This window comes from Dipteris shenzhenensis, chromosome 16 (genome assembly GCF_047967505.1).
Source record: "Dipteris shenzhenensis isolate YYH24624 ecotype China chromosome 16, Dip_SZ_1.0, whole genome shotgun sequence".
Classification (NCBI taxonomy): domain Eukaryota; kingdom Viridiplantae; phylum Streptophyta; class Polypodiopsida; order Gleicheniales; family Dipteridaceae; genus Dipteris; species Dipteris shenzhenensis.
This window is the reverse complement of record NC_141611.1, coordinates 47,844,079-47,867,985: the sequence shown is the minus strand read 5'-3', so window position 1 is coordinate 47,867,985 and position 23,907 is coordinate 47,844,079. Positions and strand designations below refer to the sequence as shown.

The following is a 23,907-nucleotide window of genomic DNA, read 5'->3' as shown; positions in this document are numbered from 1 at the left end:
TGTGAAAAGCTTAAGCTCTATTTGGTTGTAAATGCCTGTGTGCCTGCTTATGCCTGTTTGAAGGCAGCCGGTTTCTTTACTTTGTACAGTTCCTTTTTCTTTCCATAATACAATTTTGGTTTGTTCTGCGCAAAAAAAAAAAAAAAGAATCTCCTCCACCACGGATCTTATTACTTCATGGGACTTTTTTCCCAAAATGCATATTTTGGGATTTGCACCACCAAAATGTGTCATAAGATTTAGCAAAAAAACTTAACGTGCTTCTTGGCCTCCATCTTCAGCACGTTCCTCCTTCAAGGTAACATGTTATGAAACTTTTTTAGGTGCAACCACTTCTTTTCTTGAGTCCAAATTTGCAAATGAGACCCAATTTATTTAGTGCAGTGCTAACAACAAAGGTGCATCTTCTTCCGATTTTTCGACTATGGTGAAGATGGGCTAGGCAGTTCAAATGCGAGTACTATATTTTGTTGGTCCTTTCACTCAGTAATTATAGTCCTTGTCTCTCCATCCTTCCAAGCAAGTTGCCGGGCGATTTCTTGCTAGAACATCCTCTGAGATGAGAACAACCACAGCACAGGTGTCTCCTAAATTGTCATGCCAGAAGTTTTTTCTAAGTTGGGGCGACAGGTTGATCAAGGCGAGTTCTTCTTTTTTCAATGGCATTCTATCTCGGCTGTACATTTTTTGTATGAGCTTCTCATTTGTATTATATGTCGCATAACCTCAGGAACATCCAGAAAATTTGCTTCGTGACGCAAATGAGGTACTGTGGATTGACAATGTTCCCAGTGTAGTTGGGATAGATGAAGCATTGGGCACCTGGAGGCAGCTTAAAAGACCCTTTGATAAAGTGTTTCACCCTCTGGTTTCTGATTTAGAGCGTCCAAGTTCGATGGGAAACTCTATGAGGTATTAAAATTTTATCTGAAATTACATTTTCATAATCAGGTGTGAAGACTGAGGATCGTTGTCAGTCCGTTTACAAATATGGATGTGACTGTTATTTTCTTGAATCGTCAGATGTGCTGAAATTGGTGCAGCTTTGGGCTGCGTGGGAGATTTAAGTAGGTTAGGGCTCAATGAGACACTCCAGAGCATTTATCTTATGCATGTGCAAGGGATGATTACATCAAGAGATGTTTTTCATTTCCTCCTACAGGCTTACACTAGAAAGAAGGACCTGGTAGGTTGCAGACGAGTACATTCCCTCATGATCGGAAATGGACTTGGTTTGATGTCCTTTTTAGGGGACTACCTTATCCGTCTGTTTGCCTCTTGTGGAAGCTTGCTAGAAGCAAACTTAGTGTTCTGCAGTGTGGCAAAGCCGAGTGTTTATACATGGCATGCCATCATTTCAGCGCATGCATCACTTGGGGAAAGTGGGAAGGCTATTGCCTTGTATCAGAAAATGCAAGAAGAGGGGTTGCAACCAGATAGAGTCGTATTCTTGTGCCTTTTGAAAGCATGTGGAAGCATAGGCGCCATAGCGCAGGGCAAACTGGTACATTGTCAAATAATTATAAGTGGACTCGTGTTGGATATGGCCATGGGAAGCACCCTTGTTGACATGTACAACAAATGTGGGAGCCACAGAGAGGCACGTAAACTTTTTGATGAGTTGCCAACTCGAGATGTGGTAGCATGGAATGCAATAATAACAGGATATGCCCAGCATACCCATGGTCTTTCAGCTCTGGAACTCTTTGAGAGAATGCAGCAGGAGGGCGTAGAGCCAGATAGAGTTACTTTTCTGTGCATTCTGAAAGCATGTGGCAGCATAGGAGCCATGTATCAGGGCAAGCTCATGCACGATCGTATTATCAGAAAAGGGCTTGAGTCAAATGTGGCTATCGGGACCACTCTCATTGACATGTATGCTAAATGTGAGAGACCAGAGGAGGCACGCAAAGTGCTTGAAAAGTTACCCAATCGAAATGTGGTGTCCTGGAATGCCATGATTTCAGGATATGCTCAGCAGGGACAAGAACACCTTGCTCGTGAAATGTTTGAGAGAATGAGAGAGGAAGGAATAGAGCGAAATATATCATCATGGAATGCGTTGATTGCAGGATATGCCCAGCGTGGAAAGGGTGTTTCTGCTCTTGAACTGTTTGAGAACATGCGACAGGATTGCATAAAACCAGACAATGTCACATTTCTAGGCATTTTGAAAGCCTGTGGCAGTATTGAAGCAACTGGTTATGGGAGGGTGATACATGACCAGATCATCAAAAGTGGATACGATTCAGATGTAGCTATTGGGAATACGTTGATTGACATGTATGCTAAATGTGGGAATCTAGAGGATGCACATGCTATGTTTGATGCATTGCCTGTCCAAGATATAGTGTCATGGAATGCCATGATTGTAGGATATGCCCAACATGGGCATGGCTATTCTGCTCTGGCACTCTTTGAAAGAATGCAGCAGGAGGGCAGAATACCTGATGAATTCACTGTCTCCTGTATTTTGAAAGCGTGTGGCACTGTAGGAGCATTTGGGCAAGGCAAGCTAATACATGGCCAAATCATTGGAAGCATGTTTCGATCAGATATGGTCATTGGGAGCACTCTTGTGGACATGTATGCCAGGTGTGGGAGTTTAGAGGATGCACGCAAGGTATTTGATTCGTTGCCAAATCGAGATGTGGCTTCATGGAATGCAATGATTGCAGGATATGCAGAGCATGGACACTGTAAGCTGGCCAAGCAATGCCTTGTCAATATGCAGAAACATGACTTCAAGCCAAATGGTAGGACTTATACTAGCATTCTTGCAGCTTGCAGTCATGCAGGAGAAGTGGAGGAAGGCCACCACTATTTTAAATCCATGCAAGAAGACCATGGCATCACTCCAGGCATTGAACACTTGAACTGTATGGTTGACCTCCTTGGCCATGCAGGACACTTGAGTGAAGCAAAAAAGCTACTTGATACTATGCTAATTAGTCCTGATATTACGGGTTGGCTATCTTTGCTCTCTGCTTGCAGACTTTTTGGTAACAAGGAGATAGGAAAAGAATGTTTTGACCAAGCAGTTCGTTTGGATCCCAGCATTGCTGCAGGGTATGTGCTCATGGCAAGCATCTATGCTGATTTGGACATGTGGGAAGAGATGTGTGGAGTGCAAGAGTTGAGAAAAGGTGCTGAAGCATGCAAGAAGCCTGGCACAGCCTGGATTGAAATAGATAACAAGGTGCATGAGTTCATTGTGGGAGGCCAAACCCACCCACAAATCACTAAGACATGTGCAAAGTCTAATGATTTAATGAGGTTAATGAAGAAGGTAGGATATGTGCCTCACTTGGGATTAGTATTAGAGCCAAATTCAGACAAGAAAAAGGAAGATGTGTTTGGACATTGTGAGAGAATGGCCATTGTATTTGGGCCTCTCACAACTCCTGAAGGTACCACTATCCGAGTTACAAATACTTCTCAAGTATGTAATTTTGAACACAGTGATAAGATTGTATTGAAGCTTAAAAGGCAAGCAATTATAATAATGGATGGGTACTGCTTACATCATTTTTGAGGATGGTGTCTTTTATTAGCTTCATTTTTCAAATTGGGTGGGGGGACACATTTAGCTTAGGTTAAATGGTTAACTTCGTGGGTGGGGGAGAACTAATTAATGTGATTTTGAATAAAAGTTGAGTAGGGGGACATAATCTGGGGATAGCTATTAACTTTTGCGTAAGCAGTTTGTTTTTGCAGAAGAGGCTTACCCATGCAAACCTCAGGACTAATTCAGAGATTGCTTCTGCAGATAAAGATTGGCGTACACTTAAAATGTTCCATTCTCACGTTGTGGACAAATCAGCCTTTCTGTTGCCACTCTAAAGGAGTATGAAAAGTAAATCTGCCACCTCTTGAAGAAAATAGAGATATGAATTGTTTTGAAGCCTGTGGAGAATAAATATTTGACACCATGCCCACGGTACTTGTTTCAAGTCATACAGAGACTCCTCGAGTTTGCATACTGTGTGTGCTCTTGTCCTAGAGCTTCAAAACTTGGGATTCTAGAACATGTGATACAGAGATGGCGGATGCAGAAGGTAGCCTGTGTTCGATTTTGATTGTGTGTGTTCTGAGTTGCGGATTCGCAGGTTTCTTGCCTTTTGTGTAGCGTATGTGGCGTTGGGTATGTACTGGTGGCTTAGTGGTTTGTGTGGATTTCGCATCATGCATTGGAAAAGGATGGGGGTCCACTTCTTCTCCACGATGGAGGCAAAGTTGAATGCGGGTACAATGCTCACCAATCCAATGGAAACCCAATTGCAGGTCTGTATAATGATGACCATCATCTCCAATGCTAGGGGTACTCATGTGGAATCTCGAGATAGTTCCACGGGCCGATGAGCCTCTAAGACTCCCTAGGCAAAGGTTGCCTAGGGCAAGTCTTCAGGCCTGGAAGCTGGGAAAACAAAGTGCCGGAATCCATCTTTTGCGAGGAGGAAAAATCCTGAGGTTGAGAAGAAGAGGATTGCGACTCAAAGGAGGAGGCCTCTACGGAGGGAGAGGGAGAAGACTGCAGATTGGGAGCTAGAGTGCCCTTGCACCAAAACAAAGAGACAGATTGGCCCCAAACCTTGGCGCCCCTTCTTTAATTGAGAGGCCCAGAATTCCAGGCTACATAAAGGATACATACTTTCTTACATCTGGTGCATTTCACATCCCATTAGGCATTCACATAGCCTGCATAGCCTACTGTTCACTGCTCTTACCACTCCTGGTGATAGGACTGCATCCCGAATCCAGGAAGCTTGCACACAGCCCGGAACTGTCACTAGTAACCACACTTGTCCACATGGTTCCCCCATAGCTGTCACCAGTGCCAAATTAGCCATCTATCTGCTCAAACGCCATGACCCTTAGTTTCTCCACCTATGGCCCGCATAAATCCTGGTACATCAACTTGTTTCCCATGAGAGAACCGCATCACAACATAGCAAACACTATGGCATCACACATGTACCATCCCTCTCGAGTCTCGGGATTCCAGGGATACTTTTCATCTCATGCATGGATTCCTGTGTACCAACGATGTGCCATCTGCATAGCAACCTCTGCCTACATGTGACATATCTCCTACAAAAACCAAAAACATATTCCCACACGGAACGTGTTACCTACCAAAGACAGCAAATAGAATACACAATGAATTCAGTCCCACTTGCATTCAGTGCTCTTCCCACTCTCTTGTAGACATCATAATTCCAAACATTAGCCCTGTTGGGCCCCACTCTTACACCCCAGTGACAACACAGGCATCCACATCAGTGCTAGCACCTGCATGAGAACCCGGAGTTGTTGCTACTAGCCCAAGTGGTGTCACACAAATTCCCAAGCTCCACAGGTGTCTCCTACCTCACTGAGATACCCAAGCAATGGGTGAGAGTATAATGATTAGCCTACAATCTCTGGGAAACCTGCACTCGGGCTGAAAGCAATACCCGGGCTCTCCAAACTAGCTTTCAACCACGAATAAGTTGAAGGAAAGAATCGGGCATTCACAATTAACCTAAAGGCAACCAAATCAGCTCATTCATGAGCAAATGCAAAAGCATAAGGGCTGTACTCAGCCCCACCAAGGAAAAACACAGGCCCCTTGTGGCCAGCTACGTGCACACGCCAGGAGAAGCCGTAAGATGACACCCAAGACCAGTCCTTGTTGTCAACCTGTGAACATACGTGTTCAGCTCAAGATCTAAAGTAGTGGCCTTGATCAGCCTGTGAGCTGACGTGCTCAGCTCGAGCCCCAAAACACCGACCAGCAGCAACACGTGAGCACCGTACGGTAAAGAGGCGTTCATATCCAACGCCTATCCAGCGTGGTGCATCGAATCAACGAAGTAACTCTGCTCAGCCTGTATGTACGGACTACCACCCTCGATGCTCATGCCACCTTGATTCTCGTAGGGCGGCCTAAGCGCCATGTGACGTGAATCCTTTGCACTTCGTCATCCCGTGAGATCCCGTCGGTGCCTCTTTCCATCCGTGATCTTCCTTCCTGCCAAATCCATCATGGCATGGGAAAATGCCACGTGGCATCCCCCTCTCTTTGGACCTTTTTAAAGACCTGACCAATGAACAACTTTGGGTTCTAAGGTTCTTTGACCCCTCTTGGACCTACCCCCAAGGCACAATTCCCTAGGGGGAAAACTTCCACATCCACAGCCAGTGGCCTTGTCCCTTAGTTTTCGAAGGTCGTGTCCCACACAAGTTTAAACTCACACCCTTGGGACACCGGCGATGGAGAGGGAAGATCCGACGAGGGTTAGGAGGAGGACAGGAGCTGGGGAAGCCTTAGGAGAGGAGCCTTTGGAGGCCTACTGTAAAGAAAGTCTCTTCCTCCAAGGTCTGAGGGTAAGCTAGAGGAGCCCCCTCATGCTGGCTCCCCAAAGGTGTAGGAGCTCTCTCTTCGTGTCCTCAAGCGCTCTTGCTGTTTGGCATGCCGTCTCTAATTCTACCAAGCCCTTTTATTTATTTGCGCTTCACCTTGGTTCAGGTCCCCCCTGAGGGCTCCACTCAAGGCATTTGGGACTCCATCCACTATTCAGGCTGTCTTTGGGCTCTCTCGGAGTGAGTAGCCCTCCGCTCTTGATGAGCCTAAGGCGGATCCCTACTCACCCCCCTTTGGCAATCCTGAGCTAGATGCCCCATCTGTCTGCATAGCAAGCAGTGGCCTGGAAGTCCAGCAATCTCGATGCGTTGTCTAAAATCACCCCCCATCAAGAGCCTTGAGGAATATATCCTCTAGCATTGGCCTAGAAGTCCAAAAATCTCGATGGTATATATAAACTCAACCCCATCAAGAGTCTTGAGAAATATCTCCTTTGGCAGAGTCTCTGGGTGAGCAACTATCAACTTGAGCTAGGAGACCCTATCATTTGCTACCACTGATGCGGTCAAGTGGGGTGGTAGCTCCAACATTGTGCCAAAAGCTCCACAAATGGAGCAGAGGATGGTCTGATACTTCTTTGGGAGACCTAGGAAGCAGAGTGTCGCCAGGAAGCGGGCCACGTGGTGCATCGACTCCATATCCTCAATTATGAAACCGTGGTACCAAGGAATGAAGTACAGGAGCGGGGGTGGAAAAGGGGAAAAAGGATAGAGGGACAAAATCCCTTTAAAAAGTCCACACGGGCCAGACAAAGAACGCCTAAATTCCAAACACCTGCAAGGAAGCCTTCATTGGGTGCTTATACTGCTATATATAAACTCCCTTATGAATCAATTGGTTTCTTTATAATGAATAGCAATGTACAAAAGCATTTGCATCTATGCATCGTTCAATGAAAGACAAGAAGATGGCAATTCACTCATTTGCACCCATGAATCATTCAATGAGGCATAACATATTAGTCATGCATTTGCTTACATTATTAAATCCAATTATAATGGAAACACCCAAATAAACATTACACATTTTTCATCATTGTAATATGTAAGCATGACATTCAGCTAAGCATTAGACACTTGCATTAATACAATAAAACACAAACATTTGCACAAATTAAAGTTTTTAAAAGATGGATTCAATGAAATATAGGGCTTACTACACACTAACATTAAAAAAAAACCTAGTTGCATGTGGTGTAGCACATGTGAGTAATTCAATTTTGCACAAGATGAAGTTACAAGGTAGATGGAGATGCACAAAGTGTACATGTACATGCACACATTCACTCGCACAGTGAAGAACGGTGAAATGCATGATTCTAAGGAATTGCACATGCATGCGTGAGTGGCCAGTACGGAGCCACCTTTTTCAATTGCTTCCCCAGTGAGAAAGGGTGGCCAAGCCCCTTTCCCAGCCATCAAGGGCCGGTGGGAGGGGTAAATTTTGAATAGTGATGTGGTACATTTTTCATGGTGTGGTTATTCGAGGGAGGGGTAATTTTCGAGGAGATAGACTACGAGCAGTTTGCATTGTGTCTCAATGACACATTGGAAAATTGACAAAGTTGGCGCAATAAAGTGGCACGAGTGTAATAAAGTGGCGCGTGTGATGGACAACATGTGGCGCTCTTGAGGTGCCATGGCTAGGTGGGGCGAGCATCCATGCAGGTAGCCAGTCGCATAGTAGACTTTGCACTACAGATAACCAATGGGGTGGGGTGATGGACAACCTATCATGTGGATATGTGCAGAGTTTGTAGTTTGTCACGATGATCAATAGAGCAAAGTCTTTGTTTTTGCTATGGGCAGATTGTGATGACGTGGTGAAATGATGGGGCGAGTAAGCAACGTGGGCAGAGTGACCATGTCATACGTGATGTGTAATCTTTAATCTAGTCAACACATTAAGGTAATGCATACGTGTCAGACATATTTCACTTTTTTGATCACCTATTCATTTGGAAGGGCCTCTCTGTCGACAGAGGAACTTGGAAGAGAACTGACTATTTAGGGGTTAAAAAAGTTGTGCAGTAGTTAAGCTAGATGTGTTTAATTTTAGAGGAGGCTCCATCTTCTTTCTGGTCGTTTTTTCTTCCACCAAGTTACTCCTCCCCTCCCCTTTCGATTATTTGTAGATATCACCCTTCAATTGTTTCCTTTTAAAGAAAGGTTATTGGGATCTTCCTTGCATCGTATGCTCCTTCAGTATAACAGTCAAGAATGGAGCCAAAGTGAGCTTGGGCATTCGACATCTTGATTTCAAAGGAAATGGCTTGCCCTCACACTATCGTGTGCATATATAGTAGCTTTGGTGGGTTAGATGCCATCGAAACGATGGCCTCAAAATTTCCATTCGTTTGGAATAAGAGGCGCCACTATAGATAACGCTTCTCTTGCACATCACTCGGGTGTATGCATGTCTGGCTAGTACGTTTTTTATGCTTAAAAGTGTGTGCTAAATAAGCACTCTTTTAGCACATTCTCAAGAGTGCTTGGTGGTGGGATCTACATAATTTAACGGATTGGGCACCTTGCATGCCAGTTGGACTAACACTTTCAAAACATGATGAAAGTAGTCCTTCAGTTGTAACTGTCTACTCACTTCTCATTAGGACACCGCTCTCGCCTCTCTCACAGCTCTAGCAGGCCTGCCTCATCCCTCACATCTCTACTATCGAATGCTCATATGGGAAAGTGCGCTCCCAGGTGTGGAACCAGGGAGGGTTGCCACGAGAAATCCTTTATCATCCCCACCAGAGGGTGCGGACACACTTGTAGTGGGTTAAAACACTAAGTGCCTACCTTTGACAGTTTCTTAAGGTTGCCCTTTCTATCTATATACCTTGTCTCAGGGGAGTATTTCACCATTGCCAAAAATCGTGTACAGGCTACTCTTTTCGAAACGCAATCCAAGATAACAAACCCTTGCTTTCTTGCTTTTGGGGGGGCAGCATGGATTAGGGCGCTCTGGTCCAAATGAAAAAGTATATATAGAAGTAAGTCTCTTCTCCCAATCAAACGTGGGTCGAAGGCTTGGAAGCAAGGTCTCATGTCTCATAGAGTCACGGCACAGAGAAGGATAGGAACTAAGAGAAGGAGACACAAGAAAGATGGATAGAATCGAGTAGGCGATGCAACATAAAAGAGCATGTGGAGTGATTGAATTTGCACTAGACAACATCCCGTGTGTAGAAGGATCAAGTATCAATGGAGTTTTTCATCACCTTCGATCTCGTCATCAATAGGTTATGGTGGAGCTTTAATTCTTCTACATTCTTTCTAGCTTTAATAGGCTATGGTGGAGCTTTAATTCTATTGCATTCTTTCTAGCTCATCCTTCTTCTTAATCATCATCACCTTCTTCCTCGCCAACATCATCACCATTGTGTCTCCTTTCTTCGTTGTCAATCTCTTTCCCTGCTCAGAATCTACACCCCTGCACTCAACCTCGCCTCCCTCTCACTTTCATTTTCTCCCATCAGGTCTTGTCCCTCATAGCTCTAGTAGGTCTCCTTTCTCATAGCTTTCGTAGGTCTCGTCTCTCACATTCATGGAGTCATCTATGGTAATTTCTAGTTGGAACATTATAATGTGTTCTTCTACTAGTTTTATAGTGTGACAAACTACTAATTGCCTTATACATTCATTTCTATTGCTGTGAAATTTGTTCGTTCACCATTGAATTTACATGGATTGCATTGATCATTCACTAGAATATCAGGATTGGAAAATGTGTGATGATAGTAGTAATCCATGTAGCCCCATCACTTCCATTCTAGATACACATTAAGGATTGGAAGGTGAGACTTGCTTTTGAGATGAAGATATTTTGACATCATGTAGTGAAGAGATGCATGCCCCGCTTCACACTCCCTTAACATATAAATGTATGATATGGAAGTTGTGGATCCCAGATGTGTGCACTTGCATGCATAAAAGATGATATTGCTGACTCTAAACTTGAAAATGGAATGGCTTTTGAGGATAATGGTGATAAGGAAAACAAATTGTTGCATACACAATTCAAAGAAAACATTGTGCTTTAGTATGTACCATAGCATGTTTGGCCTTAGGAATTTTAAATCAAGACATGTCTATCTTTTTTAATGTGAGAGGTGGTGTTTTATGGTAAAAAGATCATGTAAAATCTGTGACTTGATCTCTTCCTAGGACACTAATGCAAATAAAATTAACCTGATCATTTCATTGAGGAGGATACTTTTTTTGCTCGGTGGTGCAAATAAGTCATGAATATATGTTTAGTTGACAAATGGAGTATCTCTTTGGTCCAAACAAATGGTTGAGCTATTTCTATGTGGGAATTTCTTTGTAAGCAATTAAGTGTGCTAGATTTTTCTTTGGTTGTGCAGTTGAGTGCCCACTACCTTTCCTTTAGTATCCTCCTATTGTCTCTGTGACGTGCTCCTTTTTGTCCTTTGACCCCTGAAGCACAATGGTTCCCTTTGATTGCACTTTGCCTACTTTGTACATACAATCCATATGTTATTCCTTAAATAAAGTTGAGATAAAGTTCCTCACCCAAGTTTCGAGTTCTAAATATCCTCGAATGTGACTAGCAGTGAAGTCCCCTATTTTGACCTTTCATTTGATGATTTTGTGAAAATCATTGTGCTATATACAATGATTTAAGCCCCATTTTCCCCTTGCATGACTAAGCAATGGTGTTTAATCAAATATGTTAGAATGAGGAGGTGTATCCTCTAGTTGCTAGCCCTCTTGTAGGAATTGTAGGGGTTCCACTTACGAGGGACAACAAACTTTGATTTATCCTCCATTGGTTATTTTGAGGGATATCATAATAAGGTAGAGCTTTATATAGGACAAAGTGGGAAGGGAGGGAGGGGAGCATATTTTGGTAAGGGGCCAGACATAGAGCATCCAAAATAGGCCACCCACATGGCAAACAATTGACCTTGACTATGCACCAGCCAACAAAGGGAGAAATAATTGTCAATCTACTCCTATAACTAGTAGTAGCATTAGGTAGACTGGGTTTTAAAAAAAGGGTGCATGCTGCTATGTCTTCTTATTTATCTACGAATATAGCATCAAAGTAGCCCTTCATTTCCATCTAGCTATAGTCACTGATGTATAGAGGACTGGAGGGAGTAGACCCAAGTATAGACCAAGGAATACAATCACTAGAAATAGCCCTTTTTGGAGTGCTCCCTTATGGATGGTGGTCAATTATCTTTGACTATACTTTTGAGGCATTGATTTGTATACTTGTATTCAATTTATAGTAATACTTTTTGATGATGTCAAGAAGCTGTGCACTTCTTTTATGACTTGTTTCTTATATGTAACTTGGTGGTACTAGATGTTGGGTCTATGTTAGGGCTTGGATAGAAAAGACAATGAAAATTTTCTTTGGTATTTTCTATCAGAGTAGCAGAGTAGGGTGAGGGCCCAAGTGTGTGGTTGGTTCATCTCTTTTTAGGATGACCAAGAAGAGGTTAGTTATCTTTGTCTGCAATGAGTTAGTGGATTTATATCAAGACAGTAAGTGTACCGGTATACTCTATTGAAATTGGTTTAAGAAAGTTTGTGCATATGGTTTCTTCTCAACTTCTTCTTACCTTGGAAATTTTTGCAAGCTTGGTGAAGTAATTATGCTCAATGAAAGCTCAAATCAAAAAATATTTTTGCAGTCAATGCCTTGTAGAATATTGTATTTGGTGTGGCCCCATGCTCCCTTCAATCTTCTAAGGTAAACAAGATCAAAGTTTTGGAAGATGATGTAAGAGAAATTGATATCTTGGTGATCTGTACATTAGACTCTACTCTCCAACACACCAAGGAAAAAATATTTCATTTGAAAGAGTGAAATATCTTGAATAACATGTATGAGACTAGTACACAATCTCACATCTTTAGCTAGGAGAGTTAAAGACTTATATAGGAGTTCATATATTATCAAGCAGTGGAGAAGAGGATTTTGATACCAAGTCACTTGTTTGGAGATCTTGAGTAAGGTCTCAAGGATGTATAAGAGCTTTCTGATCTTTACCTTTTATTTAATTACAACCAACATTCTTTTCATTTTAAGAATTGTGTGCCTAGTATTATGAGAGTGAGGTTTGATGGGAAAAAGGATACATTAATCACAAATAAGGTAGACAAGTGAGCTCTAAGGTTGAGCCCTCCAAGAATTCCTTATGAGATTTGCAGGTAGGATGGGAGTCAAATGATTCCTTTAACAACAAGAAATGCAAGGTTTGCTTCTATTTTTATAAGAAACAACATTTGTAAGAAGAAGGCAAACTTGTAGAGAGAGACACATTCATTGACAATAAAGACAAGAATCACAATAAGGAGGGGATTAGAAAACATGGAAAAGGATTCATATGAAGACTTCCTCTTAATATTTGAGATGCTTCGCTCTTTGATTTTGGTTGCAAGAGTTGACAACCTTTGGTTCATGTTTAGTGGTGTGAGAGCGGTGCTTACTGCCATATGACTTGAAAAAGGAATGGTTTGAAGTACCTGAGCCATAAATGAGGTGTCTAGCATCACCATTATGGATAGCTCATAGTGTAAAATATAAAAAATACAAAAAATTGTGATCATTACAGATAGAGATGAGAATAGATATCTGACTGATGTTCTGTGAGTCCCCCTTCTTAACCATTGAGGATCTTGATGCTCCCAACTTTGGTTGCAAGACTAGATGATTCTTGGATCATTGATAGTGGTGCATTTGGCCATTGGACCTATCAAAAGGAGTGTCTTGAAGCCTTAAAAATGTGTATCAAGAGTCATCCTAAACAACTCATAGTACCGCATCTAGGATCACCATAGACAATTCATAAAACCATATTAAAAAAAAAAGCTATAACTCTAATTGTCACCAAAAAAAGATAAGATGAAATTTCTTGATGATGTATCTTATGTTCCTCATATTTTCGAATACATTGCCCATTAATGTTGTTGTAAAGAAATCTTCTTCTTTTGAATAAGCACATCCCTTATCTCTTCTTTCCATAAAGAAAAGTTTGTCTCGTCAAACTTTTTTATGCTGAAAAACTCCTTTTCAGACATGGAAGAGGATTCCATGATGCAAATCAAACAAAATCTTAAATGTTAGTACTTGCAGGAGAAAAATCACACCAAATACCAAGTGCACCCAAATATGTCTGCCTTAATGAAGGATAATGTCACCAAAACTCAAGGCTCAAAGCATTAAAATGCATCTGACCCATGTGCATATACTATGCATCCATATGACCAAATATGGCCCAAAATAAAATGTCAACTTGCAATGACAAAACAATGGCAAACCCAATGCCAATAAAAACCAAATGCCTCAAGCATAAACATTGTCCATGGGCATAAGCATCAGTAATGTCTCATCCAAGAGAGCATAGCACTATGACTTCATCAAATACAATGTGTCAAAGCATTCCCTCAGCATAAAATAGCATCTGTGTGCTAAACATCCATCAATAAAGCATCCCACAAGGTAATCTGGGCCTATCAGCGCATCCAACAAAGATTGCAATGCATCCAAATGGCCTATAAAGCATCCATTGCAATCCAATGAAAGACACAAATGAGCGCACAGACTGTAACCAGAGTGATCTGCATAAGGTATATTCAAGAAATCACAGCCCCAGAGTAATGACCGCTAGTGAAAATAGAACTTGGTATGCCCCAAAACATGGGCGTCACTGCATAATCGGACTCAACAAAACAATTTGCAAATATCTCTCTTCTATTGGAACTCCAAAATCCCAACCGATGAATGGGAAACGGGGAGTCAATCCTGCAATTGACTTGTAATCAAGAAATCAAAGGTTTGAACCTTTGAATGGATTTTTGACAGAGAAACAGATGACTCATCATCTCATAGAGATGGAACTTCTCCAAATTTCCACGAAATCATGCAAGAGATTATAGGTAGGGGTTTTTGGGCCCCATATGATTTTGGAAACCGTGGTCCCAACAATCACTGAGTCCAACACACGAACCAAAAAACGTTTTTGCAAATATACCTCTTTGTAAACACCACTGTCCAGAGTGCGAATGATGAGTAACATAGAATTTTAAGGATCTTCTAAGTCCACTAGGACTGACAGATCTATGAATGGTTTCTTCAAACTTGAGTTCCAACACACTAGCAAAAAAACGTTGAAGCCGAGATAGTGACTCAAAAATCCAATGAATGATCCCAAATTCAAGAATGAAGGAGTTTTTGAACTCTTGAAGTGTAATGGACACCGAAAGCAAGCAATGATTGCCTCCGCAAGTCATTCTGGACTCTGAGTCCGTCAAAAGGAACAGGGGAATCATCAAAAAACATTTTTCCCTCCAAAACCACCTGTTGGCTTGCAAAAACCACTCAGAGAATTTTCCAAAGGTTTTTGCAAGGTATCTGTACACTAGGATGTAGGTAAATCACCCAATGGAGCTTCTCCTTCCACCCATAGAGCTGTAGCAATAGACTTTGGGCTCCAAGCACACACTCGGGCTCAACTAGAACACTCGCACTCTGATACCAGTTGAGAGATCTGAACAATGGAAGTGGAATGGAAGAGAGGGAGAGATAGGGAGAGCTAGAAGAGAGAGCCACACAAGTGTTGGTGGGTGTAGAACACCCTAATCTTCTATGTCATCCATATATATGTGTTTGAGTATTACATATAACTGGGGTTAAGGCACAGTGGCCTTTAACCCCCACATCATGAACCTCTAAGAGACATACATGAAGACAAGGGCTTTGAATTAGAAGCAATACATGTGTGCATATTGTGCCATACTACAAATACACCTACAAACTATTTGATCACCTTGAACTTTTTGTGGTTCTATTGCCTTTGCTACCTCCTCTAGATCACTTGAATGACTAAGTGGTAAGAGGAAAGGCCTATAGTTTTTTAATCTACATCTGCATGGGAAATATGATGAGATTTAGTCTTCATAGTAAATTAGGAAACTATCCAAATCATCACACAATTATACCATTAGGGGAGAAATGGGGTCTCAAAAGGGCCTCCAATTAGTGTTTCCTAATTTCAAGGGATGAGAGAGGGATTTGAGGTGTACCAATGCAAGTGCTCCTTTGTGTGGGACAATGGTACAGTGAAGTGGCATGTGGCATTTACTATGATGAGCTCATAGGTGGTTTCAATTTGAAAAAAGGAGCAAGGAATACCATGGATTTGGAGAAGAAGACCACCGATTATGGGGAGAGAGCACCATGTGCTGCCATGTGTCCCCAAATTCAAAACGTGGGGAGGGGGGTGCATTAAAGGCATGCCCAAAAGGTCAAAAAGGGGGCTTGCAAGTGGGCTTGTAAGTGGCATGGTTCCCATGGCTATGTAGATGGAACAGGGACTAGTGCAGGCCATGCCTCATGTGAGATTGCCATGTGGCAAGGTGGCTACAAAAGCCACCACCTTGGGCACCCACCTCTCCAAAACTTTAATGTGTGCTAGAAGGAATTGAACCCACGACCTCCTGGTCCCCACCTTTGGCCCTAACCACCACTAAGCCAACCACCAATAATGTGACTACAAATGTATAGATTTCAAATATATTTATACCTTGCTAGACGTTTTTTTGGCCCCTCCCCCTTTATGGCTTGCAAAACCACCTCTAGCTTAGTAACACCACTTGGGCCTCCATTATGAGCCCTCCACATAGGATGAGATTAAGTTTCCTAATCCTCCCCTTATCCATTCCTTATGAGGCACTTTTGAGACCCCATTTCTCCCCTAATGCACCTTGCTAGCTATTGCCTCCTTCATTGGGCAAGTCCTCCAGTGGAAGAATACTTGAAGTGGGAAATCTATTCTCTTCCGAGAATCCCTATCCTCCTTTTCCTTTGATATCTACTCCATCTGCCTTTTTGAGGCAAAGCCTTGATTAGGAGCCTTTGCATGCTATTATTTCCACTTCATGAAATCATAGGCAATATATTTGAGCTTAAAAGAGTACAAAGTCGAATGCAAAGCCCAATTTGTATATGAGGGAAGAATAATACCACTACAACTAGAGATGCCTCGGATTGGTGTATCTTGCCATCAGGATACTCCAACCACCATGGACACATCTTCAACTCCCACCCTGTGATGTCATTATCATTCCATAGCTCTGGATACATGGAAGAAGGGCTACCCTCAATAAGCCAATTATTGCAATCCATTGGAAGATTTGAAAGAACCCCTTCTTGCATAAGCCTAAGAATCCATGTGCAAAAAAGGCCAATCCTTTCAACAATTACTTGAGATTGACAAACTATCCTACACTTGGATCAATATGTTGATACCTATACACAAGACAACACACAGATAGTGTCTAGTTGGGTTGCTTGCAAGGGGTGAAGAAGCTCTTCATATTGTCATGCAAAAATTTTCAAGGCATACTTGAAGTGCAATTGCTAACATGATCTGAAGTAGACATTGCATCTTTCGGCACTTGCACACATCCTTCTAAGTCCTTTGCAAGATTTAGAACTATCTCCACATGGCAAGCTCAATGCGTTGTGTCCAATATATCTCCTTACGCATGTAGTTACAAAACTCCTTGTTATCCCTTGGCATTCCAAGGCTCTTTTGGGTGTGTTCGTCTCTTGCTAGTATTTTTACAATATCTTTTTTCCTATAGTTCAAAGAATATATATATCGACATTCATAGAAAATTATTCTAAATTCATAGGAATGAGGTCCATTATGCATGATAGAGAAGTCAGTATAAGAAAACCAACAAAAAAAAAAAAGAAATCTTGATTAAAGGTGAGAGCGATTACTTTTCTAGCCCGATCTTTGTATCACATATCATGCCCAATTTGTCCTCATTTGCTTGTTTCCCTAAGGACTCCCACTTGAGGGTAAAAAACACCTAGAAGAAACCTTCTCCATTTGCTAGGTTGGCTATTGCTGATGTGAGGGGATAATTGGGCACTTAGAGTAAGGTTAGGGAATAGTCGCATAGGGGGATGATGTGGAGTGTGAATCGACCCTTGAGGTTCCAACTTCCCATAGCTTCCCATAGTCTTCCCTCTTGAGGGATTTCGTCATGTATTGCACATATGAATAATGAGAATGATTCCTCTATTTGTATTTTTGAGTTTTTAAAATTTTAAAACTCTAGGCCTATTCCTCTCTCCCTCGAATCTGAATTCATAATAGGTAGAAATGTGGATTTAATCTCTACTTGTTACACTAGCGATCTTGCAAATAACAATCCTATTCACGTTTTAAAAAAATCATGAGTTATTAATTTAAATCCATGAAAAATCACTTTCAAACTAAAGACTTATTAATATAATTTAATCCAAAAGAGTGCACTTAAAATTTGATGTGGTAAACTATAACACTCTTGAAGGCCCATAAAATTTAAAGGTTAAAATAGATAAGAGGTGTAGAAGACTCTTTAAATGTGCTCCAAAAATAGTAATAGCTATGCTTGCAATTTTACAATGTCATATGTTTACAAGAAATATTGCTCTCCATGAGTCTTTGTACAAAGGAGTTTGACACACAGCCTTTTCAATAACTCAATTCTACCTTTACAAATGTGTTAAGTACAAATAGGTAACTAGTTTGTTTGAATGTCCGATTCATCGTCACTTGTTGCTTGGATGCTTGAATGGTATTGTCATGGGCATTCATCGTTTGCGCTATCTCCCTCTACTTCTTCCTTAGCGAGCATCTTCAAAAACTCTGTAATGTGCGAACTAATTGGCAAAAAAAGATAGAGTTTTGAGAAGCGATATAGCACTAAAGTATCATAGTATTTCATAAAATGAGGAATCCTTCCCTACACATCTAGGACTATAATCTTTGATCAAATGTTCCCCTACACAATGAGGATTTTTTATTCCTCTCTCTCTCTCTCTCTCTCTCTCTCTCTCTCTCTCTCTCTCTCTTTCTCTCTCTCTCTATCTATCTATCTATCTATCTATCCATCTATCTCTCCCTCTCTATCTCCCCCCCTCTCTCTCTCTCTCTCTAGGTGTGTGTGTGTGTGTGTATGCAATCTCTCTCAATGTCTCTAGTCTCTCTGGTTGTCTTGCAAGCTTCATATCACTTACTCACAGGCTTCCAATGCCTCTCTCATTATCTTGCATAGGTCCCTCCCTCACTCATTTCTACACTTTTCCTCTCTTAAACTCTCTCTCACACATAGGTCAAGGACACTAATTTATGTTGTTTGATGTGAACACACACTATATTCTCTTATTCTCTTTTCAATACTTATATTCTTCACTAATAATTCTTGTATTATTCATTAATATTTGGTGTCACCATTCATTAAGTCGAGATTAGCCCCTAAGTCCCTCATTTAAGTGCAAGATAGATCATTTAAGCATAGCCATTGAAAGGTTGTGTGTAGGATGAATGATTCAACTTCAAATGCATTAGATTCTAACATTGATGTCATCCCCTTAGCCCGGCCATCTAACATAATTCTCCCAAGTGAAGATGAATGTTGCTCATCTCTACTAAACTTTTTCGAAAGGAGAATGTGACACATGACTGACGATTGTACGACATTTCAAACAAGTGATGCGAAAAAAGACTTGAATGCACAGGAAGACATTTTGACTAGGATTATATGACATTTAGACATGAAATAGGTTGTGAATGAGACATAATTTCTAAAGGAGTCAATATATATGTCGATTGTTGATGATAACTTAAAGACATCACTAGGCATTGTCAAAGGAGTGCAAAGTGTTAATAAGTTAGCTGCAAAGAGAGAGATGATCTACATGATTGCTAGTAGATTAGTGGTGGAAAAACAATTTAGTGATATCAAATTGGCTAAAGCCCTTGGTTTTCAGCCACACAATTTTAAGGTACATCGTGTTGACATAAAAGGAGCAAATTTTAAATGTACTAATGGAATTTTGAGGCACATGCAAGATTGCCTGAGTTAGGAGGTGGTTAATTTTTTCATCGAGTTTTGGAAAGACAACACTAGGGTGTTATTGCGGGTTAGCAATAGTGACTATGAGGGGTGTGCAAGGGTAGGTTAGCCTTAACAGTTGGCAGTCCTCCAAGTGGTTTGAGTCTTCAACGGTCTCTAACCGACAGTCGGTTCTTGTAAGCATGCTATTACTAGCATTCTATCTTAGTTAACGGAGAATCGGAGTGAGTAGGGAGTAGAGAGACTCACTGCACTCACAATAGTGGGGATAATCACAATGAGTGAGTGGTACCTCCCCAAGTACACACATATATATCTATTATGGATAAGGTAGTAACCCTTAAGTACATCTAAGTACAAATGTGTACATAGTGTACTTAAGTGTCCTACATTAAAGTACAACATGAAGTACTATTTACATAGGGTGGCCAGTGCCTTTACCCCAACAACCTCCCACTTAAAGGCAGTGTGCCCTCAAGGAGAGAAAGAATATTGGCCTCAACCAATACCCATAAGAGATCTGCAGTGTGCAAACCTCTCTGCAGCTAACCCTTTGGTTAACAGATCTGCCGGATTGTCATCTGTATGCACCTTAACAAGCTTAATTTGCTTGTTTTCAAGCACCTCCCTGATAAAGTGATATTTCACATCTATGTGCTTAGTCTTTGCATGAAAAACAGGATTACGTGCCAACTGTATGGCACTCTGACTGTCACAATGCAACAATGGAATCTCCAATGGATAACCCAAATCTGTCACTAGCCGAGATAGCCATATAGCTTCCTTGCACGCCTCAGTGGCTGCAATATATTCAGCTTCTGTAGTAGACAAAGCAACGCATTGCTGCATTCTAGATACCCACGACACTGCACCTCCAGTGAAAGTGAAAACATAGCCGGTAGTAGACTTCCGAGTATCAGGGTGGCCGGCATAATCAGAGTCTGTATAACCCTGCACTTTGGCATCTTGACTGCCGAAACATATACACAAGTCCTGTGTACCCTTTAGGTATCTCATGACACCTTTCACTGCATTCCAATGCTTCTTGCCAGGTTTAGCCATGTATCTGCTGCAAACGCAATATCGGGCCTGGTTGCAACCATAGCATACATGAGACTGCCACAAGCTGATGCATACGGAATCTTTGACATCTCAGCTCTTTCAGCATCTGTCTGAGGGCTGTCCAAAGCACTGATTTTCACATAAGGAGGTAATGGAGTACCAATACTCTTCCCCCCCTCCATGTGAAATCTCTGCAAGACCTTGCCAATGTATTCCTTCTGAGATAAGTATAGCAACCGCTTTTCCCTATCCCGAAGTATGCGCATACCCAATATATGGTTTGCATCACCAAGATCCTTCATATCAAAGGTCTGGTGCAATCTCTTTTTCAAGGCATTCATCTCCTTATGAGATTTTCCAGCAATCAACATATCATCCACATACAAAATGAGGATAAGTAAACTGCCATCTGAAGCTTTCTTGGTATATAAGCAGTGATCAATGTCACTTCTCCTGTAACTTTGGGTTCGCATGAATGTATCAAACTTATGATACCATTCCCTAGGTGCCTGCTTTAGACCATAAAGACTTTTCTTCAGTCTGCATACAAGCTTCTCTTTGCCCTTCACTGTAAAACCCTCTGGCTGCTGCATAAAAATTTCCTCATGTAAATCACCATGAAGAAATGCTGTTTTGACATCCATTTGGACCAAATCCATATCTGCATGTGCAACCAATGCTAATACAGTTCTGAGTGTTGTCATCTTGACAACGGGAGAGAATATCTCCTCAAAGTCAACACCATATTCCTGCTTGAACCCTTTGGCAACCAGTCTGGCTTTATGCCTTGGCTTTTCACCAGGTGTGACTTTAAGTCGATAAACCCATTTGCATGGAAGTACCTTCTTACCTGTAGGCAAGGGTACCAATTCCCAAGTGCCATTTTTGTGAAGACTGTCCATTTCAGACTTCATAGCAAGATCCCATTGAACCTTGTCTGCCCTCTGCTTAGCCTCTCTGTAGCATGAAGGCTCTCCACAATCAGTGAGCATCAAATAATCAAAGCCGGGAATGAATCTGTCTGGTTGCCGTGATGGTCTAGTTGACCTTCTAACTTGATGTCCATCATCATCATGAGGTGGCTGTCCAGCCTGTTCATTACCCTGTTCTGGCTGCATTTGCATGTCAGGAAGATCATCTAACTGTGGTACATCCATTTGGATATCATGTGCCATGTCTGGCTGTCCATTTGGACCTACTGCAGCATCATTTAGTGGCTGATTATGCTGCTGTAATGGCTGATTTACAGCCCTCCTGTGTTGCCCATGATGCCTGTCATCATCAATAGTTACTTTTGAAGGTTCCTGCTGTACAACAGGCTCCTTGAACATGATGGTTTCATCAAACACGACATCATTGCTGCGTATAAGTTTTCTGTTTGTGGGATCCCATAATCTGTAGCCCATCTCACCTTTGTCACCATATCCTAGGAAAATGCATTTTAGAGACTTTGGATCCAATTTAGTTCTGTCCTCTTTGCGTACATGCACATACACAACACAACCAAAGACCCGTAGATGTTTGTAAGACGGAGGCTTGCCCGTCCATGCTTGTTCAGGCACACCACCACATAGTCTCTTGTTTGGTGACCTGTTAATAAGGTGCACAGCTGTCTTTACAGCTTCAGCCCAAAATGTGTGGGGCAATGCAGCATGTGACAACATGGATCTGACTTTCTCTTGAATGGTCCTGAACATTTTTTCAGCTGTACCATTCTGTGGAGGATCATATGGTGCAGACAACACCCTTTGGATACCCTTTGCCTCACAGAATTCTTGAAATTCTTTGGACAAGTACTCTCCACCATTGTCAGATCGTAAGGCTTTCAGTTTTTTGCCTGTCTCATTTTCAACCAGTGCAACAAACTTAGTGAAAGCCTTGAACGTATCACTCTTCTTTCTGAGAGTGTAAACCCACACTTTGCGGGTGGCGTCATCTATGAATGACAGTATGTACTTTGAACCTCCTAAAGAGAGTGTAGGCATCTCACACACATCTGTATGTACTAGCTCCAAGAGCTGTAATTTCTGATTTGACCTTCTCTTATGAGGTATTTGTACTTGACGACCGTAGAGACAAAATTCACATTTCTGCAAATCTGAATATTTTAGACTCGGCAAGTAACCAAAATGAGCCAATTGCTCCATTCCCTTAATACTCATATGGCCAAGCCGGCTATGCCACAATGAAATCTTTGGCAGCTCGGTGGCATTTACATTAGAATGCGGACAATGTCCAGCATGAAGTGAGTACAAAGTATCAACCTTAGGACCCCTGGCAATAGCCATTGCCCCTTTGCTGATTTTCCATTTCTGATTACCAAAGGTGGTAAGATAACCATCATCATCCAACAACCCTGTGGAAATCAAGTTCTTCTTCACCTCAGGAACATGCCTGACCCCTTTAAGCATTAACTGCTGGCCATTTTCAAGAACAAGCCTGACATCACCTATACCAATGATAGAACATGCATGGTTATCACCAAGAAAGACAACTCCCTTCTGCCCTCCTGCATATCTGACAAACAGATCTCTGTAGGATGTCACATGAAAGGAAGCACCTGAATCTATAATCCAGGAAAACATATCTGATCCATCACCAGCATGAAGTGTATGAGCCTCCAGTGAAGAGGTGAAACATATCTCATGTCCACTGTCACTGTCACTAACATAAGTAACATTCAGCTCCTCTTTTTCTTTGCCCTTAGACTTGCCTTGAGCCTTGCCTTCTTTGGCTCTCTGGTCATTCTTCTTTTGAAAACACTTTTTCTCAATATGTCCCTTCTTGCCACAATAGTTGCATACAAGATCACTCTTAGAGCGGGACTTGCTCCTGTCTCTTTCTTTGTCTTTTCCACGTGTTTTGGACCTGCTGCGTGCATTCAAAGCATTTGACTTCCCAATAGCATTGTTCTTTCTGTTCATCTCTTCCTGTAGAAGAGCACTCTCCACATCTGCAAATACCAGAATGGTTTTTGAGTTGCTGGTAGAAGTCCTGAATGTGTCCCATGACTCAGGTAGAGAACATAGGATGAGTGTAGCTTTCAGCTCATCATCGAGCTTCAACCCCTGGTTGATCACCTGGCTGAATATGCTGTTAAACTCAATAATATGAGTGGACATAGCTGTCCCCTCCTTCATTTGAAGACCAACAAGCTTTTTTAGCCAGTAAGCTTTTCCCGTGGCACTTTTCTTGGCATAAGTATCCTCAAGACGTTGCCACATCTCCCACGCAGTAGGTTCATCCCTGATGCCTACAACCAGTGAATCAACAACTGTAAGCATAATGGTCGACCTGGCCAAGCCGTCCATCTTCTCCCACTGCTCATCAGTAATGTTGGAGGGCTTAACACCCTTCTCCTTTATAGGTTTGTACTGGTCCTTCTGCATCAACACATTGTAGCACTGTGTCCTCCATATGTCGTAATTTTTAGCTCCTTCGAGCTTCTTTATTTGAAACAAGGACGACACGTCGCTGCTGGAACTCATGGTAAAGTGATAAGAGTTTGTTCCTTGATGGAACTGCCTGACTCCCTGCGAGCAC

The 23,907-nt window shown here is 41.9% G+C and overlaps 1 protein-coding gene across 1 annotated transcript; it reads left to right on the top strand.

The window, feature by feature from the left end:
* Positions 1-374: 374 nt before the first annotated feature.
* On the top strand, positions 375-3,843 carry LOC147893060 (pentatricopeptide repeat-containing protein At5g16860-like). Its single transcript, XM_087386840.1, has 4 exons — positions 375-640; positions 731-912; positions 1,024-3,513; positions 3,705-3,843. Exons 1-4 carry the CDS (start codon positions 560-562, stop codon positions 3,841-3,843), a joined length of 2,892 nt encoding a protein of 963 aa, XP_087242966.1. The 5' UTR covers positions 375-559.
* The last annotated feature ends 20,064 nt before the right edge of the window (positions 3,844-23,907 follow it).

Excerpts from the sequence above, each read along its gene's own strand:
- LOC147893060 (XM_087386840.1), top strand. The coding sequence starts at position 560 with ATGAGAACAACCACAGCACAGGTGTCTCCTAAATTGTCATGCCAGAAG. Across the intron at positions 913-1,023 it reads TCGATGGGAAACTCTATGAG|ATGTGCTGAAATTGGTGCAG; the intron begins GTATTAAAATTT and ends TTGAATCGTCAG. Across the intron at positions 3,514-3,704 it reads GCAATTATAATAATGGATGG|TTTGTTTTTGCAGAAGAGGC; the intron begins GTACTGCTTACA and ends TTGCGTAAGCAG.